Genomic DNA, 26,577 nt, shown 5'->3' with positions numbered 1-26,577 from the left:
CCATGTGGTAGCAATATTAATAAAATAAGCTTGTGGTTACACATTGAAGCCCTTACTGTGTCTCACCACTTTTAAACATGCATCGGCTAATCTTGAAGTAACGGCAGCCATTTCGCTTAAGGTTAACACTGACTTTGTGTTGTATTTAATTTCTCTTTGAGTGCACTGGTTTTGTTAACGTGTCTGTACTGCAGCGACTTGCCTGATGGGTGAGCCTCCCATAAATCACTCTGCGAGTGGGGGTACTTCTTTAAGATGGGTGACTGGTTAAGGAGTGGCTCTCCCACCTTGCTGGTTGCGGTTTCGATCCCTGGCGCCGGCAAAACCTTTCCTTGTCTGGATTAATTTCGTGTGTGTTTCGTTACGTGCGGAAATCGTGTTGGAGTGTAGTAACAAGTAAATTCTGGCGTTTCAGGTCATTATCTCGTCCCCTACTCAACCAACGGCTCGTCTCATATTCATATCCTAGTAACCTTCGGATCTCCCAGAAATCAATGGAAAAGATTTTAGAAATTAAAACAAATATGAAAGACCGGAATATGCTTGGGAACTCGCATTGCCACGGGTGGTGCAAACCCGTGGCTCACCACTGTAGCTTACTCTGCCACTGGTGAAATTGATGTACTGCATATTTATCGTTGAAAATAAACTTGCAAGGTCTAAACTAACCTAACCTGACCTAACGTACCTATTGGCTTTGTCGCCCACGGCTACATGGACTCCCACACATTTTGTGGCTGTTTTCACAGCTGTTTTGATCTCTACACTCTTTCCCAGTGATATTGGGAGGTTTGAAGATACATGTACAATTCGTATATATGACAATAAAAATAGTAGTTTATCAAGTAGGAGATGAAATATCAGCACATCAGGTTAGGTTAGGTTAGATCTAGTTGGGTTAGGTAATTTATATTTATTTCATTAACTTTAATTGATTGCCATAGATATGTGCGATTCACTTCACACTGTGCCTTTGTTATCAATGGAGGGGAATATGGAGTGCATCATATATTTTTCATAAACGAACTTAAGAAATCTATATTAATCTAATTTTACGTTCCTAACTCAACATAACCCTTTAGGTTGGAATATGTTACATGGGTATAAATTATGAGTAGCTCATATTTCAAGTTGTCATTCCCCTTATTTGTTTAAATTATATGACTGATTGAGGTTGCATACTTTTTGGAGCTTGTACACATATTACTTAATGAATAACCTTATTCTCATTGATTATGTTGCTAGTGGACCACATAAGCTTTATGTAAATGGATATTACGCTCTTTTTCCAGTTATTTTACTACTGCCGGATATGTCATAATAAACTGAAAAATATTGTGTATATTTCATTTAAAACATAGTCTTGATTTATGAAGTATTTACACATCTATGACAAATGGCAGCAGCAAATTGATGAGCCTTTTTTTTAATATCCATTTAAAAAAAAAGAGGAGGCTGGTGTGGAGATGGGTAAGTATAACTATACCACAAAAACTGAGTAAGTTTTTATTTCAAGTCAGTTACAACAATATAAAACAATGATGTAATGATACTATGTTATGATATCAATAATAATAATCCTAATCCTTATAATATTAACGGTAATAATAACAATAATAATGTGTGTAGCCTATGGTCCGTTTCATTTCATGTTAATCAGCATAGCGGGAATTTTGATAATTGTTCCACCTGTGCATTTTAGTTTGTGAATACGTGAAGTTAAAATGTTGTGATAGACATTTCAGCTAATTTTTCAATAATATATTGGGGAGGCAGAGGCGGAGTGGTTAGCATGCCGGCGCTGCTTCTGAGAGATCCAGGAAGGACGCGGGTTCGAATCCTGGCTATCACACAGCTGGGATTTTTCAGTCACCACCGAGTGGGCCAAGACTACCCACATTTTTTTTTTTTTTTTTTTTTTTTACAGCAAAGGAGGCAGTTCAAGGGCACACAAAAAGCAAACATTAATAAAAAAAAAGCCTGCTACTCACTGCTCCTAAAAAGAATCCAAAGAGGTGGCCGAAAGATAGGTCAATTTTGGGAGGAGAGGTGTCCTGATACCCTCCTCTTGAAAGAGTTTAAGTCGTAGGCAGGAGGAAATACAGATGAAGGAAGAGTGTTCCAGAGTTTACCAGCGTGAGGGATGAAAGAGTGAAGATGCTGGTTAACTCTTGCATAAGGGGTTTGGACAGTATAGGGATGAGCATGAGTAGAAAGTCGAGTGCAGCGGGGCCGCAGGAGGGGGGGAGGCATGCAGTTAGCAAGTTCAGAAGAGCAGTCAGCGTGGAAATATCGATAGAAGATAGAAAGAGAGGCAACATTGCGGCGAAATTGAAGAGGTAGAAGACTATCAGTATGAGGAGGAGAGCTGATGAGATGAAGAGCCTTAGCCTCCACTCTGTCCAGAAGAGCTGTGTGAGTGGAGCCCCCCACACATGAGATGCATACTCCATACAAGGGCGGAAAAGGCCCCTGTATATGGACAGCAACTGTGCAGGGGAGAAGAACTGGCGGAGACGGTACAGAACGCTGCTGCCCTTAAGACCACCGATCAACCCGGACTCCAGATTACCTCTCCAAAGAGAGCCTCAAAGATGAGCTCCGGGGGGCCGTATGAGCCAAAACATGAGGGTGCCTCTTTAAAACACTCGCCTGCACTACAATGGGCTGGGCCAACTATCAGGCCCCACCAGTGAAAAAGCCTAACGGTGCAATAGGCCACGACAAAAAAAAATCCTTCAAAATCCCTAACAAACCGCTTGGCATTGATAATAATATACCATAACAAGAACACAAAAGACAAGCTTGTATCAAATGGAATAGTCAGATCATACCCGAAGGATCTATGGCTCCTCAAATGCCTATAATTCATATCTGTTCAGGTACATTAAATGATCAGGATGTGCAAATGCAAATCAAGGGTATTTTAATAATTTCCTGCATGTAAATAACAATTAGTATTCAAAGTAACATGAAATAGTCAATACTGTTTGTTGATTGTAATTATACCTAGGCTGCTTTGAATATGACCCATGTTATAAATAAATCCACTAAACTTGCATACAAACACTGACAAAGCCAGACGTCATTTTATGTACCTACAATGAGATGAATTAGCTACTTGACAGGTTGTAAATCGTTCGTGTATGATCCGACAATACAGTTTGATTCAAGCTTGTCTTTCGTGTGCTTGTATGGTATATTAAGTACGTCATCACCTGAACTCCCCTGTTCTCGATGTACAGTTTGAGTTCTGGGACCGAATACTGGAAATAAATATGATTCGTAGGTATGTGCAAGACACTGTGGGCGATGCCTCCACGTGTGTGACCTTCTTTTTCCATTGGGAGTGTTTTATAGAGGGTCAGTTATGCTGTGGGGCCACGGCCTCCACAGCCCCTCCAGCCAATGTTTGTTTACATTTGTCGCTGCTTCTTCTTTTTCTTTAGACCTGATCGCACGCCAGGAGCCTCTGGCGGCGAAGAGGTGAACGGATAGCCAATACGGTCCATTGCTTTTCCTAAATTAACTATCTTTCCCAACTTTGACTTGAAGCTCTTGTACACAGCTACATCAAGAGGCTGATAGACAGTGGCATACCGGGGGGGAGGGGGCCATGGCCCCTCCCCTTTGCAAAGAAAAATAATAATGAATAAATAAACGTTACAGGAAAATAATAGGAATATGTATATTAGTATTACAATTACGACGGGCGGATACAGGGGGGGGGGCCAGGGGGCCCAGGCCCCCCCAAAAATCTCCGTCACCTCAGAAAATCTTAAGTGTATGCGAATAGTCGGTACAGAATTGACTCGCTTATAATGTGCTGCAACTATAATACGGAATGTGTCGTCGGCTGTTGGTATATGCAGGCGCGGATACGAGGTGGGGAGCCAGATGGCCTGGGCCCCCCCCAAAAAAAAGTTAGGATAATTAAAATATTTGAAATACCCATGAATTGAGAAAACATAAAATATATTTAAGAAACCCCTATAAAGCTAGAGAGCTGGGGAATGAAGCCGGCCGCAGCTAGATACCTCTGGACGCTGTCCTCCAAACTTTAAAAACTCCTCCTCTATAGTTTCCTTGGGCTTTACTATACGGAGGTGGACGGGATGCGCAGGTAAGATTTAAGTTTTTTCGGTGTCTGATGTAATTTTTCACTCTCCTGCAGGGCCAGGGCACAACGAGCACGTGCCCAGGGCCCCGCGCTCTTATGGGCCCCGCACTCATCTAACAATCTATATACTCGTACTGGGCTGTAGTACGCTGTATCCAGGGGGAGGAGGGGCCGGAGGTGTTGGACGACCCCCCCATCCCCTAAAATGTCCACTTTCTGAGAGAGTCAAAACGAAAGCTGGTACCTTTCTGTTGCATTTCTGGAGAACTTAGGATTTTCTTTCTTTATTTTCAGTATTTAAGTTACAGAATCATATACTGAATATTACAGAGCAAGACTTAAAGGCCTAGGAAAAAATCTTTGTGACCTCATTCCTCACATGCAAGCTGAAAATGAATTTTAGTGCAGGCCACTATCATCATTCTGCACTTTGAAGAGGAAATAAGGGAAGACTTCCTTGCCTTTGTGCACGCCCAAGACCTCACCGGTAAAGGTTTGGCCTGGCTCCTTTTGCGCACCGTTGAAGACCTCGGATTGGACATGACCAAGTGCAAGGGACTTGGTTTCGATGGAGCAAGTGCCATGATGGGAAAATTCAAAGGGTGTGCCGCAGTACTCATGAAGAAGTACACCGACAATACTCCTGCTCTAACCACCGGCAGAATCTAGTATTGATGAAGGTGTGTGACGTCAAGGAAGTGAAGATCGCTTTTCAAACACTGACCTAGGCGTACAACTTTGTTCATTCTTCGAATATGCACTCGCTGCTTCACAGAGGTTGTCAAGCTTACCTCGGCCAAGCTCGAAAAGTTTGTTCCCCTGTGCCCCACCAGGTGAATTGAGAGGCATGACGCAGTGCTGGTTTTCGTTGAATTTCTGCCTGTCATCGCTGTTTTTCTCGAGGAAGAACTTGACGCCACTGCTGGGCTCCTTCTTATCGCCATACGTGTTTCCCGCTTTCTCGTTGGACTCGTTGTAGTGGCCACGATTCGTGGCAGTGAGACCATTTTTGCCAAGTTCAGAGCAGATGCGGAGAATCATTTCCATGACATGTTCATGAAAGTGGAAGAGGTTTTGGTTGCGGTAGAGTCATCACATGACACCATCCCTGTGCCACGACTCTGTGGACGACAGACCCAGCAATCAAATGTTCCGGGCGAGAATGCTGAGGAGTACTGCCGCCGGGCAGTGTACATTCCGTTCGTGGACCACGTCTTGGCTGAGTTGAAGAGTCGGTTCGGCGACGACACAGTGCCTGGCGCACTTCAGCTCAAGCAACTCCTCAAAGGCCCCGAAACGGATGTTGCAGCTGTGCTTCAAGCGGCGACATCGAACCCCTGACACTCGTGAAGGTGCTGGGCATTATCTATTCCGGTCTTCCAAACTATCAAAGAAGCCCAGGCACACGCCAGCACCAAAATGTTCCCTAATCTCGCCATTCTCTTGAAAACTCTCTTGATGCTTCCAGTCTCCAATGCAAAAGCCGAGAGGTCTTTCTCAGCATTGAAAAGGCTGAAACCCTATCTGAGGAGTACCGTCGGCCAAGAGCGCCTGAACGGACTCGCCCTCCACTATGATATCCCCATTTCAGTCGAGAGAGTGATAAGCAAATTCGGCGAAAAAAACGCCGACTACTCTTTGCTTAGTGAGGCACTTGTTGAATACTTGGGAGCTTGTAAATATATTTCTTTAGATCAGCCAGTCTTTGCAAATGTGTTACCTCAATCCCATGTAAAAGAAGCCCTATAAGAATTCCTTTTTATCTTCAGCTGTGTCTAATTTTACATATTTACTCTTTTTTTGTAAAGGTTAGGTTTGTAATTTATATATGACCTGAATTATGATCACCCTTGCTGCCTACATATCGAAATAAACGTTTAGTTTTCTTCGAATGCTCGTATGGTGATGATTTCTACCTGTTCAGATTTGCCTTTTTACTGGTCAGATGTACAATTTGAATTGCCTCTTGTTCTTGCTTGCCAGCTTAAATATTGATTGCACTTCATATATATATATATATATATATATATATATATATATATATATATATATATATATATATATATATATATATATATATATATATATATATATATATATATATATATATATATATATATATATATATATATATATATATATATATATATACACATATATACAGTGGAACCTCGGAATACGAGTAACTTAGTGTACGAGTAAATTAGAATATGAGCATTTCAACTCGTAAAAAATCGATTTAGAGTACGAGCGATAAACTAGAATACGAGCAAATGTGAGGAAATGGCAAGCATCCGCCTGTGACTGGTTTGAAAATCTCATGGCGACTGCAATCTCGTGGCAGCCGCCCAAGTTATTGGTCGGCCGAGCACATGTACACAGTCAGTGTTTGTCTGAGGTTGGGCGGGTGAACTGACGTGCTTTCTGATCACTTCTTTGAGCATTTTCACCCTCATAACACACAATGGCGCCCAAGAGGAAGACAGGAGCCACTGAAGGCAGTGAGAGAAGGAAAAAAGGATCAATAACAATAGAAGATAAGAAAGAGATCATTGAAAAGTCTGAAAGGGGTGTTCGTGTGTCTCAGCTTGCTATGCAGTACGGTCGTTCTTCATCCAATGTATACGAAGTTGTAATGTTTGTGTAATTCTAAAAAAATATACCTATATATTTAATTTTTTTCAAAATTTTTTGGGCCTGGAACAAATTAAGTGGAACTCCATTAATTTCAATAGGAAAAGTCGTTTTAGAATACGAGTAAATTGGTTTACGAGCTCGGTCTTGGAACGAATTAAACTCATATTCCAAGGTACCACTTTATATATATCTATATATATATATATATATATATATATATCTATATATATATATATATATATATATATATATATATATATACACACACACACACACACAAGAAAAAATCATTTGTCACATATATGTTGATTGCTCGAAAGCTGCGGATTTTAAGCAAAGAACCGCCATCACTATCCATTGGTCTTTATTGTTTTGAGGCTGTTGCTAACTTATTAAATTTTACAATCGGGCCCCCCCAAAATTGATTTTCTGGATCCGCCCCTGGATTACGAATGTGTGTGTGTGTGTATGGAGTTGAGAGCTCAGTAGTACCGAGTGACCGAGTTATTTCCCCTTTGGTTTTGTTTTGAGTTAATTAAGGTGTTAAATGATGGGTTCATAAAATTGTGTGTAGAGTGCGATGTCAAGCTGTCAACTGGCGGAGGGGTGTTTGTAGCAAGAGACAGGAAGAAGAGGAATACGAGATTGGGATGGCTCTGGCAGAGAGAGAGAGAGAGAGAGAGAGAGAGAGCGTGAAAGTCGTAAATGTGCCTTCTCTCCTTCTTGCCTCTCGTATTTACTTGATTTTAGGTGTAAGGTGCAGTCAAAGTGATTGGAGGACTATATAACTATACTGTAGAGGCACCATGTGAACTTGACTGGTGACAGTGGTGATTATGTAATGTGATTCTGTATTATGACGGGGAGAGTGGCAGGTGACGCGAGGTGTGTATGGGACCTGTAAGGTTGACCTTTGACGCTATATTACCACCTTTAATGACCGTTTTGTGCTTGGCAGTGGACAGTGTAGAGTGCCTGAGTATAACTATTGTATGTTCAGCACTTGAACACTGGAGCTGCTGAGTTGAATAAGAGCAGGTGATCTATTTTGAGAAACATTCATTGATGACGTAGGCTCACGTGGCTGTAGCCTATTCATGTTATCCGTTTAATATTTTCTGACCAAAAATTCCAAATTTCTGAAAATTATGATTGATAGACTTCATTTTCTGTTTATGTAGTACTTTTTTTTCTATAGCGTGTGTCATTTCTTGAATTCACGCAGGCTTGGGATTTGTGCCTTTCCATTCTTTAAATTTTTCCTCCTTGGTCACAAAACGCCAGAAAATGCTTCACGTAGTACTCTATCTGGTGTAAGAAAGTCACCACTGACTCGGCTGATGCCCCGGATAATTCAGTTAATCAAGTTGGTAAATAATGAAATAATGATTAAGAATAATTACTGCAAAACACGTTAGGTGAAGAATCAGCAGCCAAGCCTAATCTAAAGCAATAAGTGACCCAGGTTTTCTCATGAGTTTGGAAGTGCTCGCCTCAGTTCTAAGTGTCACTAAACCTTTGCCAGAGAAACTGCAGGGGTCACAACAAGAACTGATGGGTGCTCTTGGAAGTGTAGCTACACAGAGCTGCATAGATGCATTTCAGTCCTTTTGTGATGGAAATAAGTTCAACCAACTTTTTGCCCAAGCTGAGGAAAGGTACGGAGATATCATCCAGAAGCCTTGAACAATCAGTGGTCATCAGAAACATAATTAAAGCTAACCCTCCAACAGCAACTCCATAGGAGTACTATCGAAGAGTTGTTTTTCTCCCATTTTCGGACACTGCTATAGCATAGCTCAGGGAAAGGTTTGCATCTGAACACATTAGGAGTTTTTTGTTGGGAAATCTTGTTCCCTCTCTTTCGGTTGATACTTATTTTAGTGAACTGAAGGAGGCAGTTGAATTTTATTGAAAATTTCTTGATGGAGATGCAGATGTCGTTGAAGATGAATATCTACGGGGGCAGAGTTATTGGAGGCGTCGTGAATCTCATGAGAGGTCAAAGCAAGTTGTTGAGACATTGGCATGTGCCAGAAAATTGGGCACATACCCAAATTTTTCCACCTTATTGCAATTTTTTCAACTCTACCTGTTAGCACTTCCACCAATGAGCGATCCTTTAGTGCCCTTAAATTGCTTAAAACATACCTTAGGAACGCAATGAATGAAAGTTGTTTAAATGGACTGGCCTTACTTTGTCTATTGTGACACAAATTTTGATCATGAAGTCCTTGATGAATTTGCACGTAAGAACAGACGCATAAATTTGAGTTAAACCAGTTTCACTGTATTGTTGTTAACAGTAACTAATCTAAGTCATCTAGTTAATTTTTATTTTATATTCATAAAATACCTGACCCAGTTTTCATGTATCTTGTACGTAAAAATATGTATTACAGCAGCAGCCTGTATAAACGAAGATTATACATGTTATATGAATATAACATTTTTTTCCTTGACAGTATATTACTTTTTTATCAGAACATGTAGTTCTAAAGTAAGCAGTGTTGTTTCGAGGGTAGATTTTTGCAGTCCAAATTACAGAAATGAACAAGATTTTAAAAGTAATGTTCGCTCAAGAAACATAAAATTAGTACTTTTAAGATTATTTAAATCTCCCAGATTTATGTTGTAATTATATGCTACCAACAAACTTCTAAAATGAACAATGTATGTATATGTATGTATCAATGCATGTATGTATAAATACATCTTGATTCTACAGTCACTGCTGAGTCTGATGGTGTCAACCAAAACTGGCTAGCTCGTATATGAGTTGAGCTATGGCATATAATAAAGAAACATGTCTCACTCGAGCATGCAAGATGTGGTCCGACATTAGTGTTAGCTGGAGAGCGGAGCAGCCAATCAGCTGCAAGCTTACCAACCTGCCTAGGCGCCAGGAATCTAGCTTAAGTGAACAGGCTATAGTACCAACCCTCACATATGCAAGTGAGATGTGGGCCTGGAATGTAAGTCAGGGATCTAGAGTGCAGGCAGTGGAAATGAGTTATTTGAGGAGTGCTTGTGGTGTGAGTAGAATGGATGGAATGAGTAATGAAAGTGTGTACAAGCATTTTGGAATGTGTCACGGGGTTGAAGGGAAGAAGTGTGGAGTGGTGGAAGAAGTGAAGCGACAGACTTTAAAGTGGTTTGTCCACATGGAGCGAATGGAGGAGAGTAAGATGACCAGAAGTGTGTATGTGAGTGAGATGGAGGGAATGCTAGAGGACGACCTCCAGTGAAGTGGAGGGATAGGGTGCAAGAGTACGTTAGGGAAAGGGGGAAAAGATCTTTGAGAAACTTTGAGCAGGCAAGGAGGGAGTGTCTGGATAGTGAAAGTTGGAAACTTCTGCTGTAGCCATCCCCTGGTGGGAGCTCCTTGGAGCAGGCGTCGATGAAATGATGATGATGAGAAACAATTTATATAACAGTATATTAATACTTTGTTACGACTGTCGTTGTATTTATATGATTTTTATGTGAATATATCTCCCTCTCCTTATACTGTATCTTATTTATTTATTCTGTTTTATGTCAACTTTGATGATGTTTACAAGATAATAATGTTGGAAAACCTTTATTTATCACAGAAAAATATGCGGGTTCTTCGGAGCAGCAAGCCACGCTCCTACAATTCCTCAAACTCCCGTGAATCAAGTGTCAACAAACAGCGTCCGTTCAAAATGCCACTTCCTGACCTGGTGAGTTACCGCTTATCTAGTTTATTTTGCTGCCTACACACCTTCAGGAGACACAGGGCTGATGGCGGTAGGCTGTGGGTGTGTAGACGTGTAGGGGAAAGGAGAAAATGAGTACAGTAAAACCCCGATTATCCGAAAGCGGATTATCCGAAAAACCGGATTATCCGAAATTGATCTGGATAATGCAATTAAGATTTAATTTTTTTTCTATACTAAAACGTTATAAAACATCAAAAATAAATAAAAGTAACTACATATGTGCTATATTAACACATATAAAATTGATAAGAACAGTTAAAATGAATATGCTTTCTAATACGTATTGCCGAAATAGCTTGTAACGAATAGATCAATGTATTAGACAAAAAACATTAAACAAACTCTCAACAACACCACGTCCGCTCCTTCGCCCCAGCAAGGACGTAGGTGCGGCGAACGAACAAACTACTGCACGACTACTCTCACACCGTACTCTCAAGACAACGACACAAACACGACTCCCCTCTCCACCCCATGCCACAGTCACACTTGCAAGCTTGCACAACCATTCACAATCGCACTCTGCAACATTCACAATTCAGATCTGCAACGCTCACAAGTATCAACATACACTGGTCCAGACAAGGAGACACACAGACAAACATACAATAAAACATTTACATCACATGTTTTAAGCGTACTACTTTGTTTAGCGTAGCGTGTGTTTGTTTGGTTTCATTGTTTACATCGTCAGTCGGCGGCAGCGACAGCATCCTCATCCATCCTGGCTAATGGTCCGTCCATACTAGCTACATGTGTTCTAATGAGAAAATAAGAACCAAGGTGCAAGATCAAAGTGATATTCATCCAAACGAGAAAGCAAGACACAATGCCGACGATCAAACTGGCGGCGATCAAAATGGCGGCCATAAATCCGGATTATCCGAAAAATCGGCTTATCCGAAAGAGGCTTCCCCCCTTCCATTTCGGATAATCGGGGTTTTACTGTAGTGATGGACAAGGAATAGAAGGTAAAGAGCCGTGCCCTATGTCTTCATCCTCATCTTTCCCTTTCTCTACCTCTCTTTCGGCCCATATATTTCGTTGACTACCTACCTTCAGGAGACACAGGGCTGGAGGATATAGTGGTGGTAGGCTGTGGGCGTGTAGGGGAAGGGAGGGAATAGGTGGTTGAAGACAAGGAATAGATGGAAAAGAGCCACCTGTAGCCTTTCTCTACCTCTCTCGGCCAGTATGTTTCACTACTACCTACCTTCAGGAGACACAGGGCTGGAGGATAAGGTGGTGGTAGGCTGTGGTCGTGTAGGGGAAGGGAGGGAATAGGTGGTTGAAGACAAGGAATAGATGGAAAAGAGCCACAGCCTTTCTCTACCTCTCTCGGCCAGTATGTTTCATTACTACACACCTTCAGGAGACACAGGGCTGGAGGATATAGTGGTGGTAGGCTGTGGGCGTGGCGGCATATAGGGGAAGGGAGGGAATAGGTGGTCGAAGACAAGGAATAGACGGGTAAGAGCCACCTGTAGCCTTTCTCTACCTCTCTTTCGGCCCATATATTTTGTTGACTCTACACCTTCAGGAGTAAAGTGATGGATTGTGAGCAAAGTAGAAGTGAGGTTGTCGATATTTTATACCCATATAGAGTGGGAATTGAATGTGAAAAAGAATGCAAAACAATTTTGAATGGTGAAGAAATGGAGGAGATCAATGAGTTTAAGGGCCGCTTTGTTTATTTTGATCATTACCAATGGTGCCGATCAATGCTATAGTTTTCCACGTGAAACTGGCCGATGGGGTAGTGGCGGCTACAGAAGAAGCGAGAGGTGTTGAGAGTGTGTGGTAAGGTGCGGGGCTAGGCTAACCCTGCAGCCGCCACTTCTCCACTGGCCAGTTTCACGTGGAAATTCTATAGCAGCGATTGCCGCCATTGGTAACGATCAACTCAAACAAAAGGACTGTGAAAGCGGCCTTAAGTACCTTGGATCAGTTAGGTGTAAGCATGGTGATATGAAGGGAAAGATAAGAGAAATGGCATTACAAGGAAGAAGGGTGGTAGGGTCTTTGGGACGAATCATGACCGGTAGAAGTGTGAGCATGGAGGTAAAGAGGGATTTGAAAAATACAATAATAGTACCAACCCTCACATATTCAAGTGAAACGTGGGGCTGGAATGAAAGTCAGAGGTCTAGAGTGTAGGCAGTGGAAATGAGTTATTTGAGGAGTGCTTGTGGGGTGAGTAGAATGGATGGAATGAGTAATGAAAGTGTGTACGAGCGTTTTGGAATGTGTCACGGGGTTGAAGGGAAGAAGTGTGGAGTGGTGGAAGAAGTGAAGCGACAGACTTTGAAGTGGTTTGTCCACATGGAGTGAATGGAGGAGAGTAAGATGACCAGAAGGGTGTATGTGAGTGAGATAGAGGGAGGGAATGCTAGAGGATGACCTCCAGTGAAATGGAGAGATAGAGTGCAAGAGTATGTCAGGAAAAAGGGTGAAAGATCCTTGAGAAACTTTGAGCAGGCAAGGAGGGAGTGTCTGGATAGAGAAAGTTGGAAACTCTTCTGCCGTGGCCATCCCCTGGTGGGAGCTCCTTGGAGCAGGCGTCGATGAAATGATGATGATGAGGAGGAATTGAGAAACTATTATCTGAGGTTGACACTGAAAGCGACTGGACCAAACAATATACCCTGCAGTATACTAAAAGCTAATGCCTGCATTCTTGCACCTATCCTGCAGGTTATATTCTTGCAGACATTACAAACCGGAGAACTCCCTCAGGACTGGCTTTTGGCAAATGTGTCACCAATTTTTTAATCCGGAGACAGAACCCTCCCTGCTAAGTATAGACCTATTTCACTAACCTCAGTTCCCTGCAAAATTTTAGAACATATAATTCAATGACATATAATGGCCCACTTTGATGGGCAAAATATACTGACTGACAGTCAGCACGGCTTTCAGCCCAAACGTTCGGGCGAGACTCAATTACTTGTGACCACACACGACATTTTGCAGTCCCTTAACAACCCAAAATTAAACAAGTTGATGCCATAATACTTGACTTTGCCAAAGCCTACGACAAAGTTTCCCACCAAAGATTTTTAGCTAAATTAGAATACTATGGCAACGAGGACAACTTTCTAACTGGATTACCCGTTTTTGACTACCCACAAGCAAAGAGTTGTTCTTGATGGTAGTCAATCCTCATCTATTCCTGTAACTTCTGGGATTCCTCAAGTCACTGTCTTGGGCCCCCTTCTTTTCCTTTCTTACATTAATGATCTCCCACTATCACTTACCTCTTCTACTAGACTTTTTACAGGTGACAGTTTAGTTTATTGACCCATTTTAGATAGGGATGACTGTCTTCGACTCCAGGACGATTTGGCTGCTCTTGAAGACTGGGAAGCCAAGTGGCAGATGACGTTTAGACCAGACAAATGCTATCACATCCGTTTCATAAGTATTAACAAACCAATTCCCTCATTAACAAACTCCATGACACAAACCTAAACACTGTCTCTTCACACAAATACTTGGGCGCACATATCTCAACAGACATGTGATGGAACACACACGTGAGCAGCATCAGGGCCAAAGCTCACAGAGCCCTGGGGTTCCTGCGTAGGAACCTTAGCAGTTGTAACACAAACATCAAAATTCTTGCATACAAATCACTTGGTCGGCCACACATAGAATATTGTGACACCGTCTGGGACCCACACACTAACAATAACATAAATAAATTAGAGGCCATACAAAACAAAGCTGCAAGATGGGCCAGACATGATTACAGACACACCACATCAGTCACTTTGCTTAAACAAGACATAAAACTAGACCCATTAGCAACACGAAGACAAATACACAGACAACAAATACTATATAAAATCACAAACAATTTAGTTGACATAAACAAAGACACTTATTTACACCCGACAACTACATGATCCTCTAGAGGCAGCCACAACCTTAAATACCACACCTACCAGACTAACACTACAGTCAAACCTCACCATTTGCGCACATATGGGCGGTCTGAAGGTGCGCAAATGGCGAATGCTCAAATGGCAAACTTAATAACCTATGGGAAAAAATACATATGGGTTGTCACGGCCCAAACCCCTGGGGCCATTTGGGTGCCATTATTGGCCCTGTTTTTGCCGCGCTTTTCAAATGCTAGCACATGCTCTCGCGTCGAAAACAGGGCCAATAATGGCGTCCAAATCTTAGGTTGTGATGCTGTGTACGGCATGATGGTGGTGCAAAAGTGAGGCAGAAAACATCGAATAATCGCAGTCACCACGAGACCAGGAGAGGCGATTGGGCAATGGCGGGAAATGACATGTGTATTTTGGTAGTGTTCTTCACTGGCGGGAGAGGGCGCGCGGATGGTAGACAGCTGTAGCTCGCCTGCTGGTTTCAAGGCTTCTTCAACACCTTCACTTTCGTCACCACTACCACTATCATCACCACCACCACCACCTGCATCACCACCATTGCTACCTTCATCACCACAACCACCTTAATCACCACCACCGTCTTCATCATATCACTACCACTATCATCACCACCACCACCATCTTTGTCACCACCACCATGTTAATCACCACCACCACCACCACCTTCACCACCAACACTTCTTTCATCACCACCACAACCTTGATCACCACCACCATCACCTTCATCACCACAACCACATTCATAACCCCCACCACCTTATCACCGCCACCACCTTCATCTCCACTACCACCACTTTTATCATCACCATCACCTTCGTCACCACCACCACCACCTTCATCTCCACCACCAACTTCATCACCATCATGGACATGTTTACCAATACTACGTAGAAATTTAAATTTACGCGGGAGACGGCACTAAGGGGAACCAACCCTTAGTCAGTGGTGGGGGGGCGAGGTGCGCAAATGGCAAGACCACCTGCACAAATGGTGGGACGATGGCCGCAAATTAAGGCCGCGTAAATGGCGAGCATGCAAATGGTGAGGTTTTACTGTAGTATATTCAAATTTTCATTCTTTCCCCGTAGCATCCAAGAGTGGAATCATCTCCCATCTCATGTAGTTAATAGTCCCACTTTTGACACATTTAGGAATAGGATCATCAGTCATTATCTCCCCAATCTTGGCCCATCATCATGTCCCAATACCTTTCCTCGTCCTAACCCTTATCCTAATCCTGTCCTGGCCCTTTGAATCCCCCGCACAACCCCCGCATATCATGCCACCCAAGAGTGGCCCTCTGCGGGTCCCATAGAAATTAAATGAAATGAATGAAATGAGGAAGAGTCGCACTCTTTCTCTTCGTCCTTTTCTTTCTCTGCCTGTAGGTACTATGGTCCTGTTCTTAAATGTGTCGGGCTCCCATTATGACTATTTTCTAAAGCAACAGAGAAAATTAACTGGGTTTTCATGGGTGATATTCATGTTTATGGTGCGGGAGTCTTGTAAAACAATCACTAGAATCACGAAACAATCCATGAAAACTCCAGCAGCTTCTAAGAGAAACTTTTTGAACAGGCGAACTGAGATGCAGATATGTTTAAGAATATGGACTTACATCTTTGACTACACTTTCAGGAGACTCATGGATGGAATCAATAGGAACCAGAAAAAATCATCCCACAGTCCTTTCGCTTGTAATAGCCCTTATGAGACACGGCCGAGTATAAATGCTGAAAAATTATATTTAAAATCATTCCAATGATTAACACTATCTGTAAGATTTCAATGTGTCAATCAACACTCTGATCACAATTTCCATTGCAAGTCAGTTGTTATTGAGGTTTTATTAAGTAAATGGAGATTGGTTACTATTTTTATAACAGCAGGATAGTATCTGATAGGTAGACAGCTGGAGTAGGTAGGAAGACACCTACCGAACGGGCGCAAGCCACTCCCGGTGAGGTATATATGGGAGGTGAGAAGGGAGCTGAAGCCCTCCAAAGACCCTTCCCATGTCCTCACTAGCCGTTTCCCTATTGTCTCACCAACACCGGAGAGTAGTTCAGCATGCTCTCTAAAGACAGATCCTCTCTTTATCCACACCACACTACATTCACATAACATATACACCTTTTTCCAAAATTCAAAATTCAAAATGGCTCAATTAAGCAATGCCTCAGGTCCCCGCCTGAGAGGGACCACAAATTCCCAGGAGGACTCCTTCTGGCTGCCGACCCGAGAGGTGTCTTGATAACTCCTCGAACCTCTTTCTTCTCAATTTCTGCAACATTCGCGGTCTTCGCTCTAATTTTCATTCTGTGGAACATCATCTCTCCTCCTCTAAACCTCACCTTCTCTTCCTTACTGAAACACAGGTTTCTGAGGCTACTGACAGCAATCTCTACTCTGTTCCCTCCTACTATCTCTATCCTAAATTTCAATCCAAAGCTGGATGTTGCGCCTCGTGCTTAACGACATCACTGCTCTCGTGCCCACTACCTTGACTCTTCTGAATTTTCCACCATCTGGTTAAGACTTCACTGTCATTCTATTACTAAATACATCTGTGCTGTTTATCTCTCACCTAACTCTACCAACTATGTAAAATTCTTTGACTATTTGAATTCTAAAGTGGAGCACATCTTGACCCACTCTCCTTCGCTGAAATCTCCATCCTAGGAGATTTCAATGTTCCCACCAGCTTTGGCTTTCATCCTCTTTCACTGACCATCCTGGTGAACAAGCCTACAACTTTGCTATCCTCAACGACCTAGAGCAGTTGGTCCAGCACCCTACGTATTCCTGACCGTCTTGGAGATCGGCCCAACATTCTAGACCTCTTCCTTACCTCAAACCCTTCTGCTTATTCTGTCAAACTGTTCTCTCCGTTGGGCTCCTCCGATCACAATCTTATTTCTGCATCCTGTCCTATTGCTCCTGTACATCCTCTGGACCCACCGAAGAGGCGATGCTTCTGGCAGTTGCTTCAGCTCGGTGGGACGACCTGAGGATGTACTTTTCCGATTTCCGTGGAATGATTATTGCTTCCAGGATAGAGACCCTCTGTGTGTGCTCAGCGCATCACAGAGGTGATTATCTCTGGAATGGAGGCATTCCTAGTTCTTTCTCTACTCCTCACGCTAAAAAGCCTTGGTTTAATCACGCTTGTTCTCGTGCTGTCAATGATAGAGAGGTAGCTCACAAAAGATACCAGAGCCTTCAAACTAATGCTAATTATGAACTTTACATTTCTGCCCGAAATCGTGCCAAATCTATTCTCCGACTAACCAAAAATTCTTTCATTAATAGAAAATGTCAAAACCTTGCTTTCTCTAACTCTTCCCGTGACTTCTGGCATCTAGCCAAAAACATCTTCTCCAACTTCACTTCTTCATCTTTCCCTCCACTCCTCAGTCCTGACGGCAACACTGCCGTCTCATCTATCTCTAAGGCTGAACTCTTCTCTCAAACTTTTTCTAAAAACTCCACTCTGGACGATTCTGGTCATATTACTCCTACTCATCCCCCCTCTGACTCCTTTATGACTGTTATAAATATTCTTCAAAATGATGTTTTCTATTCACTCTATTGCCTCAATCCTCAGAAGGCTTATTGACCTGATGGAGTGCCTCCTATTGTCCTTAAAAACTGTGCCTCCGTGCTGTCACCCTGCCTGGTCAAACTCTTTCGCCTCTGCCTGTCAACATCTACCTTTCCTTATTGCTGGAAGTATGCCTTCACACAGCCTGTACCTAAGAAGGGTGACCGCTCCAATCCCTCAAACTACCGTCCTATTGCTTTACTTTCTTGTCTATCTAAAGCTTTTGAATCAATCCTTAACCGTAAGATTCAAAAGCACCTTTCCACTTCTGACCTTCTATCTGATCGCCAGTATGGGTTCCGCAAGGAGCGTTCTACTGGTGATCTATCCTTCTTAACTGACTCTTGGTCATCCTCTCTTAGCCGTTTCGGTGAAACTTTTGCTATTGCGCTGGACATATCAAAAGCTTTTGATAGGGTCTGGCACAAATCTTTGCTTTCTAAACTACCCTCCTACGGTTTCTATCCTTCTCTCTGTACCTTTATCTCCAGTTTCCTTTCTGACCGTTCTATTTCTGCCGTGGTAGACGGTCACTGTTCTTCCCCTAAATCTATTAACAGTGGTGTCCCACAGGGTTCTGTCCTATCTCCCACTCTTTTCTGTTGTTCATTGATGATCTTCTTTCCAAAACGAACTGTCCTATCCATTCCTACGCCGATGATTCCACTCTGCATTATTCAACTTCTTTTAATAGAGGACCCACCCTTCAGGAACTTAACGACTCAAGGCTGGAGGCTGCAGAACGCTTAGCCTCAGACCTTACTATTATTTCCGATTGGGGCAAGAAGAACCTGGTGTCCTTCAACGCCTCAAAAACACAGTTTCTCCACCTATCCACTCGACACAATCTTCCAAACAACTATCCCCTATTCTTTGACAACACCCAGCTATCACCTTCCTCAACACTAAACATCCTCGGTCTATCCTTAACTCAAAATCTCAACTGGAAACTTCATATCTCATCTCTTACTAAATCAGCTTCCTCGAGGCTGGGCGTTCTGTACCGTCTCCGCCAGTTCTTCTCCCCTGCACAGTTGCTGTCCATATACAGGGGCCTTGTCCGCCCTCGTATGGAGTATGCATCTCGTGTGGGGGGGCTCCACTCACACAGCTCTTCTGGACAGAGTGGAGGCAAAGGCTCTTCGTCTCATCAGCTCTCCTCCTCATACTGATAGTCTTCTACCTCTTAAATTCCGCCGCAATGTTGCCTCTCTTTCTATCTTCTATCGATATTTCCACGCTGACTGCTCTTCTGAACTTGCTAACTGCATGCCTCCCCCCTCCCGGCCCGCTGCACTCGACTTTCTACTCATGCTCATCCCTATACTGTCCAAACCCCTTATGCAAGAGTTAACCAGCATCTTCACTCTTTCATCCCTCACGCTGGTAAACTCTGGAACAATCTTCCTTCATCTGTATTTCCTCCTGCCTACGACTTGAACTCTTTCAAGAGGAGGGTATCAGGACACCTCTCCTCCCGAAACTGACTTATCTTTCGGCCACCTCTTTGGATTCTATTAAGGAGCAGCGAGTAGCGGGCTTTTTTTTTTTTATTAATGTTTACTTTTTTGTGCCCTTGAGCTGTCTCCTTTGCTGCAAAAAAGAAAAAAAAAAAAAAAAAAGGGGTGATTATGGGGGGTCCTCCTGCACATATGGTACGTCCAATAGCTTTGAAATCTTAGTATGTTGTTTGTTACTGTAAAGGTTTCTTATTCTGTGAATTTCATCAAATTTGGGTGAAGTTTAGGAGAGACTCGAACAAAGCGTATTTTTTGTTTTTTTGTTCCACAGGCTTTAATTTTCAGTTAATCGGTTTGAAAAAAAATACCATAGAAACTTTGTTTACCTATCTACATTTTATTGGAAGTAACTTTTTGATTTTTTGTTTTGTCTTCGAAGAAAAAAAATTACAATCTTTTGTCAATTATTATTTTCTCCTCTTTGTGTCCCGTTTTCTTTTGACATTATTGAAAGTCTATTTCCAACTAAAAATTGCCCTTTAGTTGTAGTTTCAACAGATACCTAACAAAAGTCGATCAGACTTTTTACCGATTTTGTGAAATTACCCCCCCGGAAATTTAAAGTTCATAGGATGTTTGGCAAACGTTTGTAAAAGGTGCGCAAACTTCACAACATGAGCTTCAGATGAACCTCAAACAAGCCTGAAAAGTACCCGTTTTGGTGTACACTTTTCGGTTTGCGCAAACCTCATGTGAACTTTAAAAGCACCTAAAAATGAGCTGTAAAAAGACTTTTCATGAACCTTAAATGAACTTTTAACAGACCTCAAAAAAACTTTATATGAACTTTAAAACACCTATAAATGAACCATAAAAAGCCTTTGAATGAACCTTAAATGAACCTTTAACAAACCTCAAAAAAACTTTAAAACGCCTATAAATGAACCATAAAAAGCCTTTTAATGAACCTTAAATGAACTTTGAATGGACCTCAAAAATCTTTATATGAACTTTAAAAACACCTAAAAATGAACCATAAAAAGCCTTTTAATGAACCTTAAATGAACATTGGATGGACCTCAAATAATATGAATCACGAGTTCTAAAAAATGCCTTCATAGGAATTACTGCCATTTGAAGAAAACAACATGGTTTCCTTCTTGTTTTATTATCTCCACATATACATCACATTCTACCATAAGGAAATCCATTATGCAAAGGTACCTCTTTTATCTATATACCTTATATGAATCAGGCATTTGTAATTATTTATGATGCTAGCAAAAAGAAAGTTTTGTGTTATTTTGCATGTGTTGTACTTAGTTGACACTGACAGTGGAGACCAGTGCTTATATAACACTCAATAAAGAACACATGCATAAAATTATTTTAGCCACAAATTTGGTTTCAGGCCAAATCTGAATCATGTGCTGCATCATACTCTAACCTCATCAGCTGCATGTTGTGATGAACTTTGGACAGAGTTTGCAGACTGGAATGTTTTCTCATGTACACTGTTACCAATCTGAAGTATGGCTCTTCCATGTTCAAATTTGTGCTTCTTTGCTGCTGCCCTTGTAGCAGTATTTTTTAAATATGTTGAAAGAGCAGTTGATGCCTCTTTAGTATCAACTGAAAGGGTTTTTATTGTTGTTAAGAGTACTGTATCCATAATTGAAGGCATCATTTTGCACATTGACAGCTTTTTTGTGCCTGACTTCCCAAAAGCGCTAACATATTGCCATACTGAATCATCAGCTAATCTTTGCATTATCGACCTAACTATATCCAGAGCAGCTACTTTAGCATTCTTCTTAGGCTTGGGAGCTAACTCAATGAGGATCTTAAGGAGGTCGTTCCTGTTCTTCTTAGAATTTTCACATCCTTCCGAGAACTGCTTCTCCCGTTCGAGTAGCTGTTGAAAAACATAATTCTTAGTTCATTATTGTTTATTTTATGTGTACATGAGGAACAGTTGTGCAATACAGATATATGAATAAGTCTGTTAATGTAAGCCTATTACATACTACTGCAGTGATGCTTGGTAAAATTGTACTTTTTAAATAAGATAAGTGACAAGAGAACAGGAGATTGAATTACCTTGGTTCAGTCCTACACAAGTATGGAAGAGCAGAAGGTGATATAAGAAAGGGAATGAAAGAGTGTTGCTGGGCGAGGGGTCACACACAGGCCGCAGAGATGACATGATCAAATGAAAAGAATAAGTTAACTGACTAGGAAGGTGCATTTGCACAAGACGTGGTAGCTAGGTGTTAAGAGGAAGAAAGCACATAAATGGGACGACAGGTTATTGCAGTATTTGAGGAAATTATACAGCAGAAGTGAAAGGGGATATGCGGAAGCAGATAAAAATTAAATGGGAACATATCCTAAGAGTGATCAGAAGTCTGCCACATCATAACCAAATAAGACACATACACACCACAAACTCAAAGTATCCCACCTCCAAGCACTAATATACCCATATCACAAAAAAATAATCACTTCAAAATTTTATGTTAACACTTAGAGCAATTGGCTTTAAGCTAATTGTTATGAACTAATAAAAAAATAGGCTACTGTGCTGTAGCACTTAATAATTTCATGTAAATGCACTTGAGGTGAGGATATTAAAGAATGCAGATGGTGGTAGTGGTATGGATGTAGGTATGGTATGGTACTGACTGTGCCAAGCAAGTGTTGCATTTAAATATTTTCTTTATACTGAACATCAAAGTCATGCAGTTTCAACATTTTTGTCAAATTTAGGCACTCAATTTGAATATAAATACTTTACAATTAGTTACAATAATTTGTAATCATCCAGTCGATAAAATTATGACCCTCACCATGCAGACATTCAAACAGAATTATACAAGGAAAAAATTCATTGATCTAAATACAAAGCATCATGCACGTCACCCAAGCAAGTTAATATTGTAAGAGGCATGTCTAACTACATATACAACTCAGTACATTGATGTAAATATTATACATATGTATGAAGGCTCAAAAGGAGTGAAAGGACAATGTGAACAAAGTAACACCCATCAAAAATATGTGATGAATTAATTGCCCAAGGCCAGTTTCAACCATGTGAGACATGAGACGGCCTCTGCTATGGCTGCATCAGCAGAAAGGCCTCAAACAAAACCACCCACTTCCTGCTACAACTTTCTGTAACAATTGGTGGCAATGAAAGCCTTTTCATGAAGCTGTGAGTGGGACTTACACATGGGACAACAGTGGGCTACCATTGTGCCATGCCTGTACAAAGCAATAAGTTATGCAAACCCAAAAACTGCAGAAGCGTGTATGCAGGTCTATCTTTTCAGCACTGAAAATGTCAAAGCAATCTGCCCAAAACTGAAATTACCTGAATGCTCAAAAGATAGGTGTGCTATATCGCTTCCTTAAACAAAACTATAATAATAATGCCTTATTAAGAACCACCACCACTATGTTTATCAAGCAGTATGATACAAAATCATGCTACTTCACCCAATAATCTGCTGTTATCAACATCAGATGTTCAGTCAAGTGGCACGGGACATGAAAAAGCAAATCATGTTCTCGTTCTCTGTAATTTCAGATGTAAATATGATATAAATTGTTAAGAATTGCTTCCTGTTATAAACGAACAAAACATGTTTCATTCTATCATATAAAAAAATATCATAGCATTCCGAAGTTAAAGAAAAATAAAATTTATTATTTAATCCAATTTTGATTACACCACACTGATTACTTACTTCTTCCAGTGATGTAGCTTTAAAGCCAAAAGACTTCAGTTCATCAAAAGGGTTTTCAATAATCGACTCTGTACATTCAGATGAGTTCTCGAGCTTGCTCTTCAACTCTCTCACCTCCTGCTTCACATCTCGCACCTCCTGCAGCAAGACCCTGAGAAGATCGATCACACTCACATCCTGCAATAAAGGATATTTTGCCTGTATTTACAGAACATGGCACAGTTAATTAATCTCTATTACAAATGTAACACTTCTCCCATAAAACATCACCAAAAATACATAACAGCAAAAATGCAGTATCTGGAATTCAACATGGGAGAGGCAGTACCATACATACTGGCATGCCTACTTACAAGAGCCTTTGATGTATACATTAGTTTGTGACTCGTGAATTAATTACTTGCCAAAATATGTACAGTACTCTTAAATCTTTATGATGTTTGCAACTGTTGGAACTTTATACAGGTCTGGCTAACCCCTGGGAAAACAAAAAACATATTGAATACAAAATATACAAACTTATATCACCAATTCATATTCAAGAGTAAACTTGTAAGTTGTAAATTATTCCACAACTTCATACACACCTCCTCCATCTTGTAATAACTGGCTGCTCATTCCCTCCTCTGGCTGTGACTTTCTCAGCAACTCAAGAGGTCCAGCAACTGTTGTGATAAATACGTTAGGTAATGTTAACGTTCACTTGGCTATAAATAGGATAACTGGAGAAACACATAATCTTCTTAGGAATATAAAAGCAGCCTTCACATACCTAGATGGAGAAATGATCAAGAAACTGATAACATCGATGATAAGGCCGAGACTGGAGTATGCAGCACTAGTGTGGTCACCGAGATTAAAGAAAGAAATTAGAAAATTGGAAAGAATACAGAGAGCTGCAATGAAACAACCGGAAACCCTGAGAGATTATACTTATGAAGAAAGACTGGAGAGATTGGGACTAACAACACTGGAAAGACGAAGAGAAAGAGGGGACCTAATAGCATTGTACAGAATACAAGAAGGATTGAGAAGTTGGTTATGATCCCATAGGATTATGGGAGCAGAAAACAATTTTAGGGTGAAACAAAGAACAAACAAAAAAAAAAACTCCCACTAGTTTTACTACAAATTTACTATACTAGGTAAAGGTCCAGTATAACTCCGGTGCCTTAATTTTGTTCCATTTTCTTTCAAACCTTAACAAAACTCTTTGGTATACATATAATACATTAGTACATCATAATACATATAATACATTAGTTTAAAGGAGCCATGACTCAAGGTCATCTGGGGCCCCAGCCCTTTCAGCCTGAGCCCCAAATGACCTGGAATCACGGCTCGGGACTGTTTCAGGGTGTTTAGCCAATGTATTATATGTATACAAAGGGTTTTGTGAAGATTTGGGTGAAAATAGATCAAAATTAAGGCGCCGGAGTTATACTGGACCTTTACCATATACTGCATTGTGTTGGCTGATCTACTGCCAGTATACACACAGCAAATGGTATGTATTATTAAACAAATAAATTGTGTAATGGAAAAGTTGTATTGCATAGTCACTCCAAAATGTTATTTTTGCAGTGACTTTCACCTTTATCACTTGAACTCTTTCTTCAGTAACCAATTCCAGTTGAGTTGCAAATTTTAGCACTAGGGGACAGATCATAAGCAGCTCTATGTATTCTTTTGAACTGCAGGTCAATATGCAGTAAATGGAAACAATAGGGCCGGGAGGGCATGAACTTTTTTAACCAACAACCAGGATTTTTCCACTATTTGACTATGACTATAATGTGCTTCTTAGAGCCTCGGAAGATTTTCAACCCTCAAGGGAGGAGGGCAGTCGCCCCCTTCAGCCCCCCTTAGCTACGCCCTGGTGCCTCACTGGTCAGTTATATATATCCAAACCTAAATTAATGTACAGGAGTGAATTGAGTCAGTTGACCGTGAAATATCGGCACATGTGTATGACAATTCCCCACCCCCGGGCCCATACACCCGGCCACCTGTCACCCGTATACTCATTAACTCTTTAAAATTCGATAGCGCAGTTTCTGGCCTTATGCCACATATGTATGGGGTTCAAAATGTATAGAATAATGAGATCTAACCCATGGTTAGGATGAGAAATAGGACATATGTGTAACATTCGGGAATAATACCGAATTAACACCAGGCCCCCCGAGGTTATCCACAGGGGAAGATAAATTACACGTCTACCACCTATTGTTGTAGAATATATATATAAAGACCCACACTTACCACAACGTAGGGTGGACACCTTTACCGCCTGCAATACGGCTGTGCAGGTGTCCTGTCCAATGAACCCTCCAGCCTCCAGGAATGGCAGCTGTCCCGTATTCCTTCTGCAGCGTGCACGCTCGCCGACGACAACAAAGTGGCGTGGTTGGTGTTAACAAGCAATGGAAGACATTGGGAGCCAAAAATGTGCAAGAAACTGACTTCCCATTCCCAACCGATGATAAAGGTCTCTGATTCCCGCCCACACTAGCGGTGGCGCCGCCACTTTCACCCAGCAGGATGGCGCTGGCGGCAGAATTCAATTGTCCCGCAGTTCAAATTTCGACTCTCTCTCTCTCTCTCTCTCTCTCTCTCTCTCTCTCTCTCTCTCTCTCTCTCTCTCTCTCTCTCTCTCTCTCTCTCTCTCTCTCTCTCTCTCTCTCTCTCTCTCTCTCTCTCTCTCTCTCTCTCTCTCTCTCTCTCTCTCTCTCTCTCTCTCTCTCTCTCTCTCTCTCTCTCTCTCTCTCTCTCTCTCTCTCTCTCTCTCTCTCTCTCTCTCTCTCTCTCTCTCTCTCTCTCTCTCTCTCTCTCTCTCTCTCTCTCTCTCTCTCTCTCTCTCTCTCTCTCTCTCTCTCTCTATATATATATATATATATATATATATATATATATATATATATATATATATATATATATATATATATATATATATATATATATATATATATATATATATATATATATATATATATATATATATATATATATATATATATATATACATACATACATACATACATATATGTGTGTGTGTGTGTGTGTGTGTGTGTGTGTTCTTACCTAATTGTTCTTAACTAATTGTATTTCCACAAGATTGAGTCAAGCTCGTTTTGTCCCGTCTTTTGACATCAATTCATCATACTTTTTTTTTAAACTATGAATATTTTTGACACACAACTTCTTCCGGTAGGGCGTTCCATTTATCTATCGCTCTATCAGGGAAGCTGTATTTTTTTACATCTTTCTTTAGCCTTTTCTTGTATAGCTTTTGCTGTGTCCTCTTAAGGATGATGATGATGTGTGTGTGTGTGTGT

General features: G+C 41.2%; 1 protein-coding gene and 2 long non-coding RNA genes across 5 annotated transcripts in view; 1 reads left to right on the top strand and 2 right to left on the bottom strand.

The window, feature by feature from the left end:
* The window catches only part of LOC126981678 (uncharacterized), an 86,154-nt gene that overhangs the window by 21,883 nt on the left and 37,694 nt on the right, over positions 1-26,577 (top strand). The window lies entirely within an intron of this gene.
* The window catches only part of LOC126981680 (uncharacterized), a 77,169-nt gene that overhangs the window by 28,317 nt on the left and 22,275 nt on the right, over positions 1-26,577 (bottom strand). The gene's annotated exons all lie outside the window — the stretch shown is intronic.
* Positions 20,072-23,840, bottom strand: LOC126981676 (uncharacterized; the record flags this gene model as incomplete). Its single annotated transcript, XM_050833103.1, is given in 3 exon segments — positions 20,072-21,402; positions 23,240-23,416; positions 23,827-23,840. Coding segments are annotated over 3 exon segments (671 nt in total), but the record flags the coding sequence as incomplete, so codon positions are not given.

The sequence above is a fragment of the Eriocheir sinensis genome, chromosome 49, assembly GCF_024679095.1.
Source record: "Eriocheir sinensis breed Jianghai 21 chromosome 49, ASM2467909v1, whole genome shotgun sequence".
Classification (NCBI taxonomy): Eukaryota; Metazoa; Arthropoda; class Malacostraca; order Decapoda; family Varunidae; genus Eriocheir; species Eriocheir sinensis.
The sequence above is the reverse complement of the archived record's forward strand: the minus strand, read 5'-3'. Positions and strand labels throughout refer to the sequence as shown.